Source organism: Pongo pygmaeus, chromosome 3, assembly GCF_028885625.2.
Source record: "Pongo pygmaeus isolate AG05252 chromosome 3, NHGRI_mPonPyg2-v2.0_pri, whole genome shotgun sequence".
NCBI classification, from domain to species: Eukaryota; Metazoa; Chordata; class Mammalia; order Primates; family Hominidae; genus Pongo; species Pongo pygmaeus.
In genome coordinates, this window is record NC_072376.2 from 121655649 (window position 1) to 121674263 (window position 18615).

The following is an 18615-nucleotide window of genomic DNA, read 5'->3' on the forward strand; positions in this document are numbered from 1 at the left end:
ATTGGAGTCAAGATTAACCTTCTCATTTTCACAGAGTTGTCTACATTATTTTAAGCCCAAAGAATGATAACAAGAGGTTCCATTGCTTAGAAAATCTCCTGAATTCTACTAAAGAAGTATAAAGGAATCTCAGGAGAAAATGAAAGTCCTCTCTGTTGGATTGAAGTGACTATTTTTTGTGGAAATACCATTTGAAGGCAAAAGGGTGATACTATTTCGTGATGGCCGGTTAGTGGGATGACAGCTATACTAAAAGACACAGGAGCATTAAACTAGCAGTGAAGTGACAAAAGAAAGCACTTCCTTTCATCTAATGCTTTAACAATCCTCATTTCAAGGAACATCCACTAAGTCCAAACAGAAGTTTCATCTTTAGTAGTATTACTTTCAAATTGTGAAGCACCATAGTTTGTTCTGGTGTTATCACAAAGTGATGTCTGAGACTGCTTGTTAAGCTGTGTGATTATACCAAAAAAGGACAATGGTTTTCTTGATGATTTAGGTCAAAGTTACTTCAGGAATGCAAAAGAAAAACGATTCTGTCTGAAACTATATAAATGAGGGTTTGCGTTGTGAACAATAAGACTAAAATGAGATTAAGCCAGAGGAGAAAGGCTGATTATCAAGAACTTGTTATTCCATTCAAAGAATGTCCAAGTAGATTAAATTTCACACAGATATAACATTATATATTTGATCTTCTTTTACTTTCTCTTTTACCTTTCAATTAATGAGTTTAAGAGGATCCAGTAAAAAGAGCTTGTATATATTTTTTGCTGAAAATTCTCTTTTATGTTAAAAAAAGTATAAGGCCCTTGAAAACAGTAAATTGCAATAGAATATACAATTAATAAAAGTAAACATATTGATGGCAAATCTATAGCTTTGTATTCTTTCAGAAAAGTCCCCCCAAACTCATTTTTGCAGACATTCTATCTGAAACATTTGTGGAAATATGTAGGTTGTAACATTATTGTCCAACAGGTGTTCTTGTCACCTCCTTTCCTCCCACCAAATGAAAGGACATGCATGCATACATAGACACACACCCATGTTTTTAATCAAGAAAAAGATGTGTAAGACATTATGGAATATTTTATAATGTAGATTGACTACTTACAGAGATTGAGCATTTAACTTTTCTCTACATCATATGTGTACTATGTATGTGTGTTAAGTAATAAATGTATTTTTTAGTGAACAGATACTTAGAAATTTGTATTTCTCATAGTTTTCATATTTCATAATTTGACCTTTCAAGTTTACGTTTGTTAGTTGATATGATGAAAGATTATAATACATGTAATGTTACCCTTTGTGGAACATCGCCTAACATTTTTAGAAAGACTTTTTTTTCCTATATAAATCCTCTGTCTTTATACCATAAAAGGTTATCTTCTAACTAGGACAACTGTGTCTAACCCACAGCCCACGGGCCACATGCAGCCCAGGATGGCTTTGAATATGGCCCAACACAAATTCATAAACTTTCTTAAAATGTTATGAGATTTTTTTGTGTGATTTTTTTTTTTTTTTTTTTTTTTTTTAGCTCATCAGCTATTGTTAGTGTTAATGTAGTTTATGTGTGGCCCAAGACAGTTTTTCTTCCAATGTGGCCCAGGGAAGACAAAAGATTGGACACTCCTGAACTAGGTGGTAGCTTTTCAGTTAACTTCTCCATTCTTGCCTATTCCTGGGCTCAGGGGCTTCTCTCAAGAACTCAATCTGGGGATGCACAGCCCAAAATCTGGGATCAGATCTTGGTCATAATTAGGATTTGATTCGTTATCCCATTCAAAGGGGATATCAAAATAAATCAAAAGTGTAACATATCTGTGTAAAGCTTAACCTTCAGGTTTAGACTTTTGCTTTTTTCCCCTTCTTTTCACCTTTCACTCTCCATTACAGGAGCACCTCAAAATCAGGACTCTGCCTTCATCTCATGTCCCTGCTAGAGTGCCCTAAATATTTCCAGAGAGTTTAACTGTGAGGGGCCCTTCTGATAGGAGATCAATTTTACTCCTTTAAAATTAAAATATTTATTTTTAAAAGATGTGGGAAAGTTAGGAAGGAAAGAATTAGGTGATGAAACACAAAACTTATTTTATAAATCTACACACTCACTCTACAAGCACATATATGCACTCCAACTCACACATCAATCACATACTGAACGCTTGAGGCTATAAAAGAAAGAAAATCGAATGGAATTATTCCTACATTATGAATATAACTCTAGATCTCAAACTCTCATGCTGAAAAAGACCACACGGTGGAAAGCTAACTCATGAGCTTTTTGCTGTGTCACAATATTCTGTACTTTTCTGGGAGTGTCTCTGACACAGGAGCCTAAGCGCCAATGAACCCCCAGCATGGCTTCTCAATGGAGAAGAAAATGCCGTGGAAGATCTCTTGAAGGAATTCTGTACTCAGTTCAGTTTATTTTTCTAATCTACATCAGCAGCAAGCATGGACATAATTTACTTTTAAATCAATGTTGGGCTAAGTATTGCCAAATCCCGATATTAGACAAAGGAAGTCATAATATTGTGGGAAAGTGGGATTGTATCAAAGGGTAGAATCTGGCCCAAATATTAATGAAAAAGATGATGCTCACTTTAGGGCACATACTCATTCAGGAGGACTGTAAGCTTTTAAGGATTCTACCCCTTCTCTCAATATAGTTTAAAACTGGTTTTTAGTGCAATGCGAAGGAAATCCAGTGATCCCATGAGTAAATCTATAAACTTCCAGAATGAATCTGAACTGTATTTCTAAGCAATCATTATGATAAGGCAATGTTTTATTAAGTAATTGAAAATCTATTTGAATACTCCACTCTGAAAACAGTGTAAACTATACGAGATTATAGCAGGTTTGTTTTGGTTTATCTTTTAGAGACACAACTGTCTTACAGACTTTTTAGCAAAACACAGACTTGGAGAGCAGTAGAAACCTAGCCTTTAAATTTGAAAGACTAAGGGACCTAAAATTAGATTGTCTGAGAAGATCAGTTGCTTTTTCAAACCAAAGCAGACCATGGATCCTGTATCACTAATTCCAAATTTCTTAAATAAGGAATTGATAGGAAATCTTAGAAAATAAATAGTAAATTTTGCAGAGTTCTGCTAGGCTCTTTGAAAGAGTCTCAACTTTACCTAAAACTGGGCCTAATGAGTCATTGCTTAGACTCTTAGTTTTAAGAGAAAAATCTGTTTTTAAATTAGAGAAATGTTAAAAGAATTGAAAGACCTCCTCAAAAATTATGTCCATCCTAAGTGTTTAAAATGAAGCAATTATCCTCTCAATGACTTCAAGAAGTTGGAAACATTATTTTACTACATCTTAAGGTTCCAAAATACAAGAAGGGATTTATTCTCTCTTCCCTTTTCTGCTAATGAGGTAAATTTTATTTTTCTATTCATATGTTTATCTACAACATCAGCTACTGCTAGACAAAGGCAGAGTCATGATGTTTAAGAGATTTAACCTAATATAGAATCCACATTTACTTGCTAGCTACATCTGTGGTCTAAAATCTGACTGTATGGGCATTGATATCCAAATGCTCAGACGATAAAGTGCTAGCATGTGTTTCCTGTTTCAGACTCAAATGAGAGTATGAATCCAAACATATTCACTGCATGTCTTCTAATTTATTGCTAAAGTGACATACAAATAAAACAACAAAAACTCGTGTATCCATAAAATGGTATGGCTAGTGCCTCTAATTAAAATTTAGTTCATTAACAAATTTAGTGTGTATAACAGCAGTCATGGCACAAGTAGATACGAATCACATAAAAAATTATCAGTATGGAAGCATTTGCAATGATAGGAAAAGGAATATAATTCATAAAGAATTGTGCATCACTATTGAGACAGTTTAATGACAGTTAGATAGAAACAGCAAAGCAACACAGCCAATTATGGACATTTTTTTCTATTAAAAAGTTATTTAAAAAAAGATAGAAACATGCAGATTACCATGAAGCATGCAGGATAAATAGTTGGCATTCCAACCCACCTGATCTTTGTTAGTTTCAAACAGCTAAGTACATGCAGACTTTATTTCACAAAGCATCTTTTACATATATAAAGTTTGTTTGCATATTGTGCTATGGTCATCATCAAGACCTTTTAAAATGCAAAACAACAATAACACTCTGTAATGCAAAACATGAAAACCGAATCACTTTGTAATAATTGTTTTCATATTACGCAGTGGATGGTAGATATAAAATGGTGAATATGAGACAGTAAGAACACACTAGAGATAGAGATATTACCTTTTGCCCTGGACGACCAGATTCCCCAGGTTCTCCCTGGCCAAAGAAAACCAAAGATGAAAAAGATGGTCTTACAAGAATTTTCTAAAACCCTTAGGCCTCTGGGCACCATCACAGGGATGGCCTAGCCCCCTTCTTCAACCACATGTCTTTTATTTCCTTTATCCTGCGACTCTACATCTCACTAGACATAGGGATTTTTTTTTTTTTGGCTGTAAATATAGCTATAGTTCACATATAAATCACATTTCCATAAAAACCAATCAGAAAGGGAAGAGAATGCAAGACTTCTTATTTAAACCTTCATCAAATTTCCCACAGATATTCCCTATTGTTTTTGGAAGCCCAGTTATTGCAGAATAACAGCAGAGTTATAACCATCAAAGTTGCTAAAAAGGGAAAGAAAGTAGAGGCCTATAAAAATTAGAACTGTAACTCCTGGAGTATAAATACTTGCAAGGTTATAGTTACCTTAATTCCTGCAGCAGATGATCCAGGGTCACCCTAAAACGAAACGCAGGAGAGATTATGCCACAAGTTACAGGAATAGGAAACATCACAAGCACTCAGAGAGCCATCACCAACACAGGTACTCAAAGGGTACCTCATGACTAATGGGCCTAACTATGTTCCATAAGACTTTGTATCAATATCTCAGCTGTTAAGATGTCAACAATTTCCAAGATAAACAATGTACTTCCTAAAAACTGGGTTTACTTCGCATGCAGATACATAAGGACTACATTCTGTGAAATAAACATATGAATTTCTTCCCTTGATACAGTGCTAAAAATACATTGTGAAGCAATAAATTACAATTTAGGGATATGGAACTTTTGGCTTTCTCTATTCCTGGAATTTATTAATGCCATCAGCTATCATTTACTGGGAGTTCCCTGACCCTTTTGCTCTTCAGCAAGTCAAGGTTCAACAGATGAAGTCAGAGGTTAATGATGTCGAGTTAGAAAAAGCCACGCAGCAGATCAGTTTGTTTTCCTCATGAAGCACTGTCACAGTTACAATGGGCATGTTTTTTCCAGCTTTACACTTATTTCATTGTAACTCAGGCACCAGGAAGTTACAGGATGATGGATGACTTGTGGGTGAGGGGGACACATGTGAGCTCTGAGAGAAAGTCTTGAGACAGAATCTGTTTTTTTAAAAGGCACTGTATTCCAGCCAGATTTCACAGAGGGTGAATACTTCTCTAAAGCAAATGTGTTATAAATAAGCAGATAGGAACTAATGGGGAAAATAATATGGAGGGTAGCTGGGAATGTTGCTTATTTCTGAAATGAAGTCAGCAAAGGGCCTAGAATTTCAAGTTCCTTCTAGCCCTCTCTGTCTCATGAATACACTAGAAGGAAAAAGAAAAGGTCATTTGAAACTGTCAAGAAAATAGAAACAGCCACAGGAGGGAGGCACATATTGGGATTTCCTCAGCTGTCTCATCTGTACAAATGCTCAAGGAGCTCCAGGGGCCCATTTCCTTGTTCTAGATTCCAGAAGCTGCTCATCAATCTCTTTTAGAGACAGACATAAGGCCTCAGGCCTCTGTACATGGGCCACTTGCCAGCTCCCTCAATTTCTCTCCCCTCTGCCCATGGCTGGCTTTGCCTCAAAGACCCCTTCACCAAGCAGCCTAGACACATCAGACGCATGCCCCTCATGTACACATCTTACTCCGTAGCATCATGCTCTGTTCATGTCCACCGCAGCTCACTTTCTAATTGGCTATTTATGTTTCCTGCCTATTCATTGTCTATCTCTCTGTTAGACAGTTAGCTGCGTGTGAGCAGATTCTGGATCTATTTTTATTCAGTTCCTAGGCCCATAGTATATGCTCAATACATGTATGGTGAACGAATGAACAAATCTCAAAAAGAATTTTTAAACAGGTTAATTGTCAAGGATCAAAATGTAAATTCTTCAGGAAGGGGAAAAAAAAGCTTAGGAAAGAGAAGGAAATAGCAAATTAGCTTGTTAAGTAAACCGATAGTTATGTGAGTTTCTTTGACATCTATAATTGCTATTCCTCCTGTTGAAAATTAAAATATAACTAAACATAAAAAAGAAGAGGACCCTAATACTGTCTTACTGTAGAATGAGACTGATTTCTCTTGCCAATCATTAATATCCAAATGAGTTCCAAATGGGAAGCAACATATCCAATAAAAAGAATATTTATTTCTACTAAATTAAGTCTGAAAGCCATCAGTACCAATGAATCAGGTTTGCAATATTTTATACAATAATATCTTTGAATTCATAAAAACAATTTTGACTCTACAAAGTTTCTACTTTATCTCATTTAAACCTCACAAAACTCTCATGAAATAAAGGGGGCAGATATTACTATTTCCATTTAATAAACAAAGATATCAAAGCAGCTAGAGGTTAAATGAATTTGGGGCTTCCTAAATTCTACTGCCGTGTTTTAGGATTTTTTTTTAATACAAAAAAATTGTTGGCTTATTTCATTTTGACAACAGGACATAAAGGTTGTAGTAAACTTGTAAATACAAAGAAGCTGCTTGTATTAATTGTAGTTTAATTCAATATCTTAATGAAAAGCATCCAGATAATCCCTAATGTGAATAAAGACTAGATTTAGTTCTCATAAAAAGTGGATGAAAAGAAAAAGACAGTTTCTTGAAAGGCCAATATATTTGTGGAAATCTGAGCAGTTCCATTTGATGGACAACTAAGAGTGATTTTTTTTTTCTTTTTTAAAGACTTAGAACTGTGAAATCTCAAGGAATTTTTATATCTTTTAAGTGGTAACATGACTGCTGGAAGACAGTCATAAGTTAAACATTTTAAAGGATAATGCTGTAAGTAGTGGAAATAAAACAGTGTGTGTTTATAATCCTCCTTCCCCACAAAGTGAAAATGAATACTGGATTAAAGTAGGGGGAAAAACCCCAACTGCGTCTTAAGTATATTCTTAGCTTCATAAGTCAGTTGGCTTGGAAATAAAAATTTCTACACGGTAAGTTATAGATGAGGAAATACTATGAGAAGATACTTGAGATAAATGAATTTGACTTTACTATGTTTCATTCAAGCACAGTTTCCATTTTTGTTTGTTATTATTTTCAAAACAACACTCAGATAATTATATGTGTGTGTTAATAAGGCACATGTGGATATACGAAGTGAATGTAGTGACTTATTTTTATTAGTAATTCATTCATTCAACAAATACTTATCAAGCACCAATTGTGTGCCAGACATATCTATTAATAGATGCTGAGAGCTGGGAGGTAACTGTGAACAATGCAGTTATAATCCCTGTCCTTGTCCTGCATTACAATGATCATTTTCTAATATATGTAGTGCAAAAATATTATTGATGGAAAGCATGAAAGGTAATTTATTTTTTTCTTTCTTTCCTTTTTTTTTTTTTTTTGAAATCTGGTGTAGGAAGAGACTGTCATGTTTGGAAAATTCTGTGTCACTATGCATGCACAGAAGACACGATAAGAAAATGCATGGCTATCAATGGAATTATAAAGAGTGCTGTGGAGCATATAGCAGGTGACCTACCTAATCCAGAGGAGACTGAAGGCTGCTCCAGGGAAATGACTTATAAATTAAGTTTACAGCGGACTGAAGAATGAGTAATATTAGAAAGTAGAGAAGTGGTGATGAGGAGTCAGGGGGCGGAGGACAGACAGCAATAGTATTCTAAATTATGGGAATTATGTGTGCTAATTAGGGAAGGCCCGGCACCGATTAGGGTGGGAGTGCCCACTGGGATAGGCCTTCAGGTGTGATTTTATGAAAAGAAGACAGTTTGGTTGGCTCCAAATATGATGTGGCTTCTGAAAAGGCTCAGAGGATGCAAGTCAAAGATGCATTTTCATACTTCACACTTCATACATGCATCTTTGCTATGTAGATGTGAAGTATGAAGATGAAGACAGTGTGAATACACATAGGAATGGAAATGGGGGAGAGGAGAGCAAAGAAAAAAAAAACAGGTAATGCTAAGAAAGTGAAGGCAGAGCTTTTGAACCAACAGACAGAATTGTGAAGAATAGAGTGATGTGGCCAAACCATTTAGTGTGCAGCACAAATACCCCATTTCGCACAGGGGAAAATAGATAAGAAATCAGTTTCTACATTTGTTGGTGGGGTTAACACTCCAAAGAGTGGGACATAATCTTTCAATAGTAACTCTATGCATGACCGAACTCCGTCGTTGGCAGGTTTACGCTCTTAAACCTAGGGTGTACCACAGTTGTTGGCCAGAGTGTGCTGAAGTTGCTGGCCACAGAGAAAACCCAGCCTAGTGGTTTTTATAGTTCTACAGTATTTCCAGATGACCAGTCTGGAAAGGTTTAGATTACTTTACCATCCAAAGGTGCTGAGTTGAATCAAAAGGAAAAAAAAATCCTATTAAAGTCAATCAATGACGTAATTTACTACATCAATGGCAGAAAAGAAGGATTTTTTAAAATTTTTACATCTCAAACTTGGTAAACGATGAATGAGTTTCACATACTGAACACAAAGGCCATGAGAAGAGTGTTTCCAACATGCTGGAAACAAATTATATGACAGAAGCAGGAAATGTTTAAAAAACACATCAAAAATTATATTCCAATTACAGCATTCTTGGGATAAATGCTACAGGTCGGATTACATATTATACACATTACAGATTCCTATTTACAATCCCCTGTTTAGACCCATTGAAGGTTTATAGAAATGATTTCCGTTTTAACTGAAGTATTTCTTATACTTAATTTCAGCTGACTAATAAAACTTTTTGATAAAAAAAGAATAACAATCTAGTTGATTTCAATTTCCATGTGGGAAGAAAAGCTAATATTTATTGAGAGTTTATTATGTGTGAGTCAGTATGGTAAATGATTTGCATTAATATATACAATAAGAACAGTATTCCTTTGAGATGACCTTGGTCTTTTCAAAGAAAAAAGCTGTTTTACCATTGTAAAATTAAATTTCAAAAAATTTAATTTTACAATATGATTAAAGAAACAATTATTGGCCTACATTCCAAAAATGAAACTTTAAAAAGACATCTTTTAAGCATAAAATTCTCTACGTAAATCCACATAGGCATAGTTCAGACGTAGTATAAATTTTTTTCACTTGAAAAAAATTGCCCTCTGTGTAGAATATTTCCTTTCTTTTAAGCAGAGGTTGGTAACTATGGCCAGATTCAGTTGGCCGCCTGCAAGACCCAGGAGCTAAAAATGGTTTTTAAAAATCAAAATAACAATAATAATTCATGACACATGAAAATTACATGAAATTAAAATTTCAGTGTCCAGAAATAAAGTTTTATTGGAACACAGCCTACTCACTTGTTTATGTATTGTCTATGGTTGCTTTCACGCCATAACAACAGAGTTGAGTAGCTGTGACAGAGACCACATGGCCCACAAAATCTAAAATATTTATGTTCTGGCACTTTACTGACTTCTGCTTTTAAGCAAAAACAAGCAAGTTAGATGTAACACCAGGTTTATATATTTAGGATTTCAAATTTTGACTTTGAGAGTAACAGGGTATATCATTGGTCTCATTTGTATTAAACAGATTCATGCCATATTTGATTGCAGCATGATACTTAAATTTGGCAGATAAATAAAATGGGCCTACAGCAGTGATACTCAACTGTGGGTGGCTTTGTCCCCCAGGTAACGTTTGACAATGCCTGGAGACATGTTTGATTGTCACAACTTGGGGGTGCTATAGGCATCTTGTGAGTAGAGGCCAAAAACGATGCTAAACATCTGAGAGCCCCGTAACAGAGAATTATCTGGCCCCAAATGCCAACAATGCTGAGGTTGAGAAACACAGATCTATAAGAAACTGAGCCCACTCTAATTTCTAGACTCCTCGAATATGAATATAATTGCTACTTGGTGACATTAATTCATTCCTACCACACATGCCATATTTATATTAATATTTATGAGAAGAAAAAAGATAAATTTATTTTTATTTTGTGGCTATGTTTTTATGACTAACCATTATCCATCTGTACTGTAATAATTTTCAAAGTGGAATAGTCTTAGTCTCAACTGTAAGGCTATATAAATAAATCTTCATCACTCAATTACTTATTTTGATTTAAATTAAAACCCATCTGACTTTTTTCTATTTTCAATTTCTTAAAAGATCTTCTTAATCTTTAAGACATAGCACAAGTGAAGTATAAGATCCTTCCTCTGTCAGAGGTATCTATAAAGTATGAATCCAAGCAAAAGCTATAACGACAGACTGAGGAAAAATAAGAAGAGAGGAGGCAGAAGACAAGCCACAAGACTACTGCAGTATAAATGCTAATAACGGTTTAAAAGACCCTTTGCCCCAGGACTGAATATGAAGCCTGACAAAATACCCAGATTTAGTGGAATTTGAATTGAGGTAAATTCTCAAGACTGCATTAGAGGGTCTAATCAAGTGACATTAACTTATAATCAAACTTTTCTTTTCCTGTTCTTTTTAAAATTATGATTTCAATGGGTTTTTGGGGGAACAGGTGGTGTTTGGTTACATGGATAAGTTCTTTAGTGGCAAGTTCCGAGATTTTGGTGCACCCATCACCCAAGCAGTGTACACTATACCCAATGTGTAGTCTTTCATCTTCACCCTCTTCCCGTACTTTTCCTAAGTCCCCAAAGTCCATTATATCATTCTTAAGCCTTATAATCAAACTTTTTTTTTTTTTTTTTGAGACAGAGTCCCTCTCTCTGTCGCCCAGGCTGGAGTGCAGAGGTGCGATCTCAGCTCAGTGCAAGCTCCACCTCCCGGGTTCACGCCATTCTCCTGACTCAGCTTCCTGAGTAGCTGGGACTACAGGCGCCCACCGCCACGCCCAGCTAATTTTTTTGTATTTTTTTAGTAGAGACGGGGTTTCACCGTGTTAGCCAGGATGGTCTCGATCTGCTGACCTCATGATCCACCCGCCTCGGCCTCCCAAAGTGCTGGGATTACAGGCGTGAGTCACCGTGTCCGGCCTCAAACTTTTAAATCTCATTCCAATCCTCTGACATGTTCTCTCCTGAAACTGGTACAAACTGAATCACTTTAGGGCCTCTATTTTCATATCCCTGCACATAAAGGGAGTGTCCCATTTACACATGAATAAGTGTTTTAATTCCTGGAAAGCCATATTACTGAAAACTTAGCTACACATTTTCTATAATTTTTGATATATCATTTTACTTTGAAAATATTTTAATCTGTGGATAGGAGCTTGTGGAATAATCACCTTTCATAAATCAAATATTTAAATGTTTTCTAATCTTGGAGAATGATCTCCGACCTTTTCATATTAAGCAACTCTCACTCATCTCTCTAAAAATCCCCCATCTTCATAAACTTGAAATACATTTCTTGCTCATATATGTACCCTTTCATATCTTACAAAACTGTACCTTTTCGCCTGTGTCACCCTTGGGGCCATTCTCTCCAGCGTCTCCCTGAGGAGGTGAGAAAGTGACACAAGTAAAATACATTGGTGACATTAAGCAAATAATATTTTTCATTATTTTAAGCTTTCTTTCATGAACACTATATATTAAAATCTGTTGCAAATGCTCTATAGAGCTAATGTATTTATACTTGACCAGTTGTCTGATATCAATAAAAGAAATTTTACTACAACGAACATAGCTGAACAGTTTTAAACTATTCCACAGTATTAACAGAAAACACTTATCTGTCTTCCAATGCCTTATTTGGGCACTTAAAGCCATCTTAATTCTGTCTCTGCTCAAAGCTCCACTCAAACGAAGGCTTTCTCCTGACAGTTCCCTGAATATGCCATGGGCCTTACTAACTCTGAGGTCTTCTTCATACCATTCCTGTCATCTGGATCCTTCCCCTCTCTTTCCCTTTCCATCTGTATAAATCCTGCCCTGTCTTCAAGCATATCTCAAAATCTCCAGGGCCTCAAAGTACACGACAGGGCCCTCAAAACCTGTGGACTGAATATTTATTTATCTGGGCCTACATGGTTTGCATTTGTGAAATGCATGTTTTATGCTTTACTAGAAAAATTTTAAAAATCATAGTTTATGCTTTTTTTGTTGTTATTTTTGAGACTTCCTATGCCTGTTCCCTCACTGACATCTCTTTTCTGCCTACAAAGCAATGCATTAGGGAAATAAAGCATTCGTTGATTATGTTCCTTAAATTCTGAATTCTTCAATATAAGTCTTACAATATGTTATGTGGAAATGTTATGGACTTTGGAGCCAGTGAGACAGACCAGTTCCAGCACCTACTGGGCAAATGAGATTCTCTTTGCATCAGGTTTCTCCTGTGCAATGTAATGGAAAGGATAATTTACACAGTTATAAGAAATAAGTACTACACTGTGTGTAAAGCAACTAGGGCAGTATCTGGCACATCATAAGCTATTAATGACAACAATGCATTACTATTCACATATTCCATAGGCTGGAATGCAGTCACTTTTCTATTACTCAAAAAGTTTCTTAAAATAGGACAGAAACTATTGATCATAACTTTCTTGGGAGGGGGGAGAAAGGAAGTTGGGAAGGCAGACCTTCACTTTTTTCTCTGTATTTTGTTTTATTCTTTCAAATAAGCATGAAGTTAGTCTGCCTGGGCATTTGTTTATGGTGACAAATACACTGCGGCAGGCCACAAGAGCCTGGGACACTTTCTCTGATGAACGCCTGGTATGGTGCTGATACTGCTCCTTTTCCCTCCTAATTTCTACACAAAAGAGTCACCCAGTGACTAATTAATTTCAGGTTAATTAACATGAACTGATTGGATGCTAAATAAATGTCCTAGTAATGTGTTATGAGGGATCTTTGATAGGCAGTTGATTTGCATGCTTTTTATAAAATTGCACAAAAATCCCTCTATTACAGAACAAAACAAACCAACCAACCTTCTTAGTAGGGAAAATGGCTCAGAGTAATTGCAAAGTGAAGGGTTTAACTGAGCTGCCCCCTCAGGAAACTGCCCTTTCCACCCAAGTATTTTGCTCTCCCTCCATTAAATAGATGGTTTTTTTTCTTTACAATGTTGAAAAATACAGTTATAATCAAGAATTTTTCTTGATCTTTACATAAACTTCTTCTGAGATTAGAGGTTATAATACTGATTTGTCGGAAGGACCATATCACTTACAAAGAGCATGATGTAGTAACTTGGTAGTTTCCTACTCAGCATATTTTTCAAACACTATTAAAATAAGTAGCATGAGAACCAGGAAAATAAGTATCGTAACATGCAATCAGAGCCTAAAAATAATCAGGACAGGCCCAAGTAAGAAAAAGAGTCTAGGAATAACTTAACATTCTGCTTTTCCTGTTTCTCTTTTTGGTTTTTATGGGAATTCTTTGTGGGCAACCTTCAGATAATTGCTGCAGGTAAACATCTGTATCCCTTTAACCTAGTGACATTAGAAGCAGTAGAGAGAGATGTGGGTGCTTGGAAAAGTATTAGAATGGCATTAGCAAGTAGGCAGACCAGATTTTGCAGGCCTATGGATTTTTTAAATCCATTTAAAAGCTTAAAAGCCTGACACAGAATGTTTAGATTTGCTCCCTTTCTCTTCATTATTAAATATTTGTTCTGAAGGTACATCAGCACCTTTCTCGTTATTTTTTAAAACTTTTTTTAACCCAAATTTTTGTCTATACATAAGAATCACACTATTTCCTCCTTCCACTAATTAACAGTTTGAAAAAACACAGGAGTCATTATATCTATATCTATATATCTATATCTATATCTATATCTATCTACCTACCTACCTATTAATCTACCCACCCATCCATCCATCCACCCATCCATTCATGCATACAGTTTAATTTGAGTACTTCTTTGGTATGCTGGTCGTGGGGAGTAGGGAGAGAGAAATACAGGCAGAATCATTCTTACCTTTTCACCTTGTTCTCCAGGTTCTCCCTGAGCAAAAGGACAGAGATTGGGTGACGTCAAATCATAAAACACCTAATTTTATTATCATTATTAAACAAAACAGATATTGAACTTACTAGGTAAATTATGCATGACACTTTCTATTTTGGCTACATGTAGTTGCTATATGAAAACAAATGATAAAATGAGTTTCCTGGAGAATTTGAGTATGAATATCAATTATCAAATGTAACCTTAATTTTTTGCTTTTATAGCACTGAAGAAATATATTTGAAGATTATCATCCAGAAACTGGCTTTTGGAGCACTAAGGAGAATGATGGTGTGGCAATTCAATATCTTGAGAGGCTTCTTAGCCTACAATTTTTCATTCTGCTTAAACTCAGAGTTAATAAGGTGGACTAGCATGTTTTTCTGAAAATCCTTTTATTCAAAGTGTTCCCTGCTTCATAGATCATTTCAAGGGTCTAGGGTGCCAGGATAGTTACCCAATCTGTCTTGCCCTAACACGATCATAAACAGTTCTAATCTTGAACCCCTTACAATGTCATAAACTCTCTTTAGCTTCTGGTAAAGAGCATGTTCCAGATCAGGTATATTTTAGGAGGCACCTTAAGGAAAGACACTAGAATGGGGCAGAATTGAAGTGAGTTTAGGTATGATGTCCTCACTCAAAATGATGACCTGGATAGCATGAGGACTAAAACGCACAATGGTGCCCTGAAGAGAATCTCATTTTCACTTTACCCAGGAAAGGACAGAGGCTGGAGCAGGAGAGTAGGAGTCCTCAAGTAAATCATATACATTATGATAATAGTTTCCTATGAAAAGCTTGAGTGAATGTTGCCATAAGATCAGACCGCTTTGGAAAAAAAATGAAATAAGGCAATTATTGTATTTTTTTAAATTTATAACCCACTGCAGAAGTCAGTTTGGAAGCCAGACTCTTCTCTGGAACTCAACCTGACCCTTTGGCTTTCTGCATTTCTGGTCACCTTCACTGCTCAACACCCATCCTGATGGTCGCTAGGCAACACCAGAATAGCACTGTGAACATGCATTAAGCATTAACTCCCATTGTTTGGCTTTTTAGCATGGAGAAAGAGAGAGAAGAAGACAGGAAAACAGCTAGAGTCCCAGAAGGAATATTTTCTTTCCTTTTCTTCAGGACAAAGAACAGGTCTATAAATTTAAGGTCTGTCCTAGGCGCCTGTCAATAGCAAATGATCTGTAAAATCAGCTGACAGGCATCTGTGGGTACGAATACACACCAGCACAGCTGATGGGATTAAACATTAGTTTTGTACTTCAAGGGATGTTCACTCATCAAAGGATTTGGGGTTTGGCTGCCTGCTTGATTTAAACTAAATTGTCCCCAATCTTTTTATATTTAACTGATTCAATTTTTTTTAAGAAACAAAGAAAACTTGGAATAAAAAAATCTTCATTACATTTTTTCCCTATTTAGTAATTCAGACTACATCCATTTTTAAATTTTAAACATCTTTATTCTGCCTTCATCTGATTAACTGGTTATGTTGTGTAAGAGTTGGAGGTGGCCAAATCTTGGGGAAAAGCCATAGTGAATGTCATCTTTAGTAAGGCATGTAAATATAAAAATTGTAGGCAATATGGACATGACCTATGTTTTTATATACCCATTAAGTGGTAAAATGACAACAGCCATATTGGAAACATAGGCCTACTCATGTTATTTAAGTATCTTAGAATAAAGATGTTAGATGATCACATCCCATTTATTTTTCTGCATTTAATACTAATGAGAATCACAAATATAATTAATTCATTAGCAACAAAGTTCTATACTGTAGCATATTATACTATTCACAAAATACCCATTTAAATGCAACTGGTGAGATGGTTAAAAATTGTATTAAATAATAGCTTACAATTTCCTGACAATTCAAATGATTCTGCTTGGCTTTATTTGTACTAACCTTTGGTCCTGGTATTCCATTCTGTCCTACTGCTCCAGGCAACCCGGGCTCACCCTCAAAATAGAAAAATCGATACTACTAAGTAAAATAGACAAAATCAATACATTACATGGATCATTAGAGGAGACAGCCATCTAATAATTCTCTAGAAATAGATAAAGAATAAGTGACTATTAGTTTAAATTCAAGTTAGCTGCCACGGTCCAAAATGCTGCATGTGATGGAGAAAGGATACAACGGGGTTAATTTCCTTTGTTTAGTCTTCTCATGATTAAGAAAACTGAGGCAACTTACCAGTGGAAATTAACATCTAGCATGTTGCTGGGTACATTGTGAACATCAAATAAATATTTTTTTAATGAGTAAAAGACATCTGAAAATACAAGACTCTCCTGGCAAAAAACTTTTAAGTGATTCATCAGCTCAGAAAAAGAAAGAATAAATCATTCTGTTTTCACATTAGACTTAAATGAACATTTACAAACCTAAATCTTGAAGAACATACACATCTTTGAAAACCTACTTAATTCATTTAGACACATTTGACACAAAAGTAAACACTAAAAATAGATTTGGTTTTTCTTTCCAATTTCATTGTAAAAATAAGTAGAATAAAACATTCAGACTTATGGATCTCACTGTCATATTGAATGATAGGCTTTTGGGCAAAAGATGATGGCTATTAGGCTAGAAAAATTTTCTATTTCAGAAAGATGATGATGTATACCAGTCTTTCCAGACTCTGAACCAGCAATTGTTTTCCAAAGAGACAAAGCTCCCTGAAGTGCCCAGAAACAAGGAAAAGATACTTTGGGCCTTTATGCTTCCACGTGGCTCAAACTTACAGCAATTAGAATTCTGTTCTCATTTTAAAACATTCTGAAAGCCCTTCACTGTGTGCCCCAATTACTGGACAACTTTCTTTGCATTGAGGCTAGTAAAGTTGCTCCTTAGTTGATTTTTTAAAAATAGACTTTATTGTTAGAGCAGTTTTAGGTTCACTGCAAACTTAATTGATTTTTGAGAATGTTTTCTAAGTCACCTGGAGGGCAAGAATTCTGTCACTTTTATATTTGTGTTCTCAGCTTCAAAAACATGTATATTAATAATAGTAGTAACATTTCTTAAGTGCCAGGATCTTTATATTCATTGACTCAATTCTCACAAATTCCTATGAGGTAGGTACTATTTTTATCTCTATTTTACAGGCAAAGAAACTAAGGCACAGAGAAGTTAAGTAATTTGTCCAGATTTACATAACTATAGTCAGGACTTGAACCTTCATGGTGTAAGAAGGTATGCTCTTAACACCATGTTACACTGATAAGTGAATGAATGTATCTAGGAACTGGGAGAGAGTAGATGATGAATATTTCTATCTTAATTATTATTTGGTTTATAGTCCCACTTATAAATGACTTTCAGAATGTGTAGAAACCTGAATTAAATATAACCTACATAGAGATGATTTTTTAATATCTACCAGATAAACTAAGCAATGTGAAGCTTGTAGTGTCTAGAATAGCGAAAAGTATTTTACTATTATAGTGGATTATTAAAATTGCTAAAGTCTTAACCTCCTGGAAAAAAATTCTGCTTCCTATATAAAGTCACACTGTAATTGTAACTCTTGCACTTTCCTTGGTAAAATGGGAAAAAATTTTGACTTAGAATAATGATGGTCATTATGGGAAGATTTTGATATGCCATTTGTACATAACAAAGGATAAGAACTTGGAAACAGAATACACTCTGAAAAAGGAGTATCATTTACCGTGCAATGAGAAAAAGACCTATGGAGTCTGCTTGCTTCAACGAATCCACGACAGGAAGCACTAATATCATAACTCATGGTTTAATGCAAATAAGAGATGCCGCCAGGAAACAATACAAACATTGTTTAGACTTTCAAAGAATAACCACGGTAGCCAGAGGTTTTTTTAAAAAAATGGTTAAGCCCCTGGAACCGGACAAAATTCATGCTGAGATTTTGAAGCAAGGAAGAGAAATGTTGCTTAGGTATCTGCATAACATTCTCCTTAATATATGAACATTGAGGGACAAAAGTTTGATCTCCTTTTTTTCTTTGATTTTTTTATGTTGCCAATCTTTAACATAAAAGGCAGCAAAAAATTGTACCTGTAATCCCCATCACTCTATAATAATTGTTTTCATTTTGTCCTGTCTCCTTCTGGTCTTTGTTATTTACGGTTACATAGTTTCAAGCAATTGTAAACATATTGCATAGATTGATGTTCTGATTTTTTAAATCTTTATACGCACATTTGTTTTCACACAGTATTTGTGAATACTGTCTGGTGAATAGTTTAATCATCTATCAAAGTCAGGTGTGACCACTTGTTTAATCAGTCCCACATTGTTGAATACTCGTGTTCTTCCAATTTTTACTATTAAAGATAAACTAAAATAAATACCTCTGTAAATATACTCATATTTTTC

At 35.3% G+C, this 18615-nt stretch overlaps 1 protein-coding gene across 5 annotated transcripts in view; it reads right to left on the reverse strand.

Annotated features, from left to right (window-relative positions):
* Positions 1-18615, reverse strand: part of COL25A1 (collagen type XXV alpha 1 chain) — a 511707-nt gene that overhangs the window by 77327 nt on the left and 415765 nt on the right. For all 5 annotated transcript variants that reach the window (XM_063663967.1, XM_054485599.1, XM_054485598.1 and 2 more), the window contains 5 exons: positions 16156-16209; positions 14199-14225; positions 11711-11755; positions 4761-4793; positions 4290-4325 (listed from right to left, as the gene is read on the reverse strand). In XM_063663967.1, coding sequence (XP_063520037.1) covers positions 4290-4325; positions 4761-4793; positions 11711-11755; positions 14199-14225; positions 16156-16209 — 195 coding nt within the window. The remainder of the gene's footprint in view (positions 1-4289; positions 4326-4760; positions 4794-11710; positions 11756-14198; positions 14226-16155; positions 16210-18615) is intronic.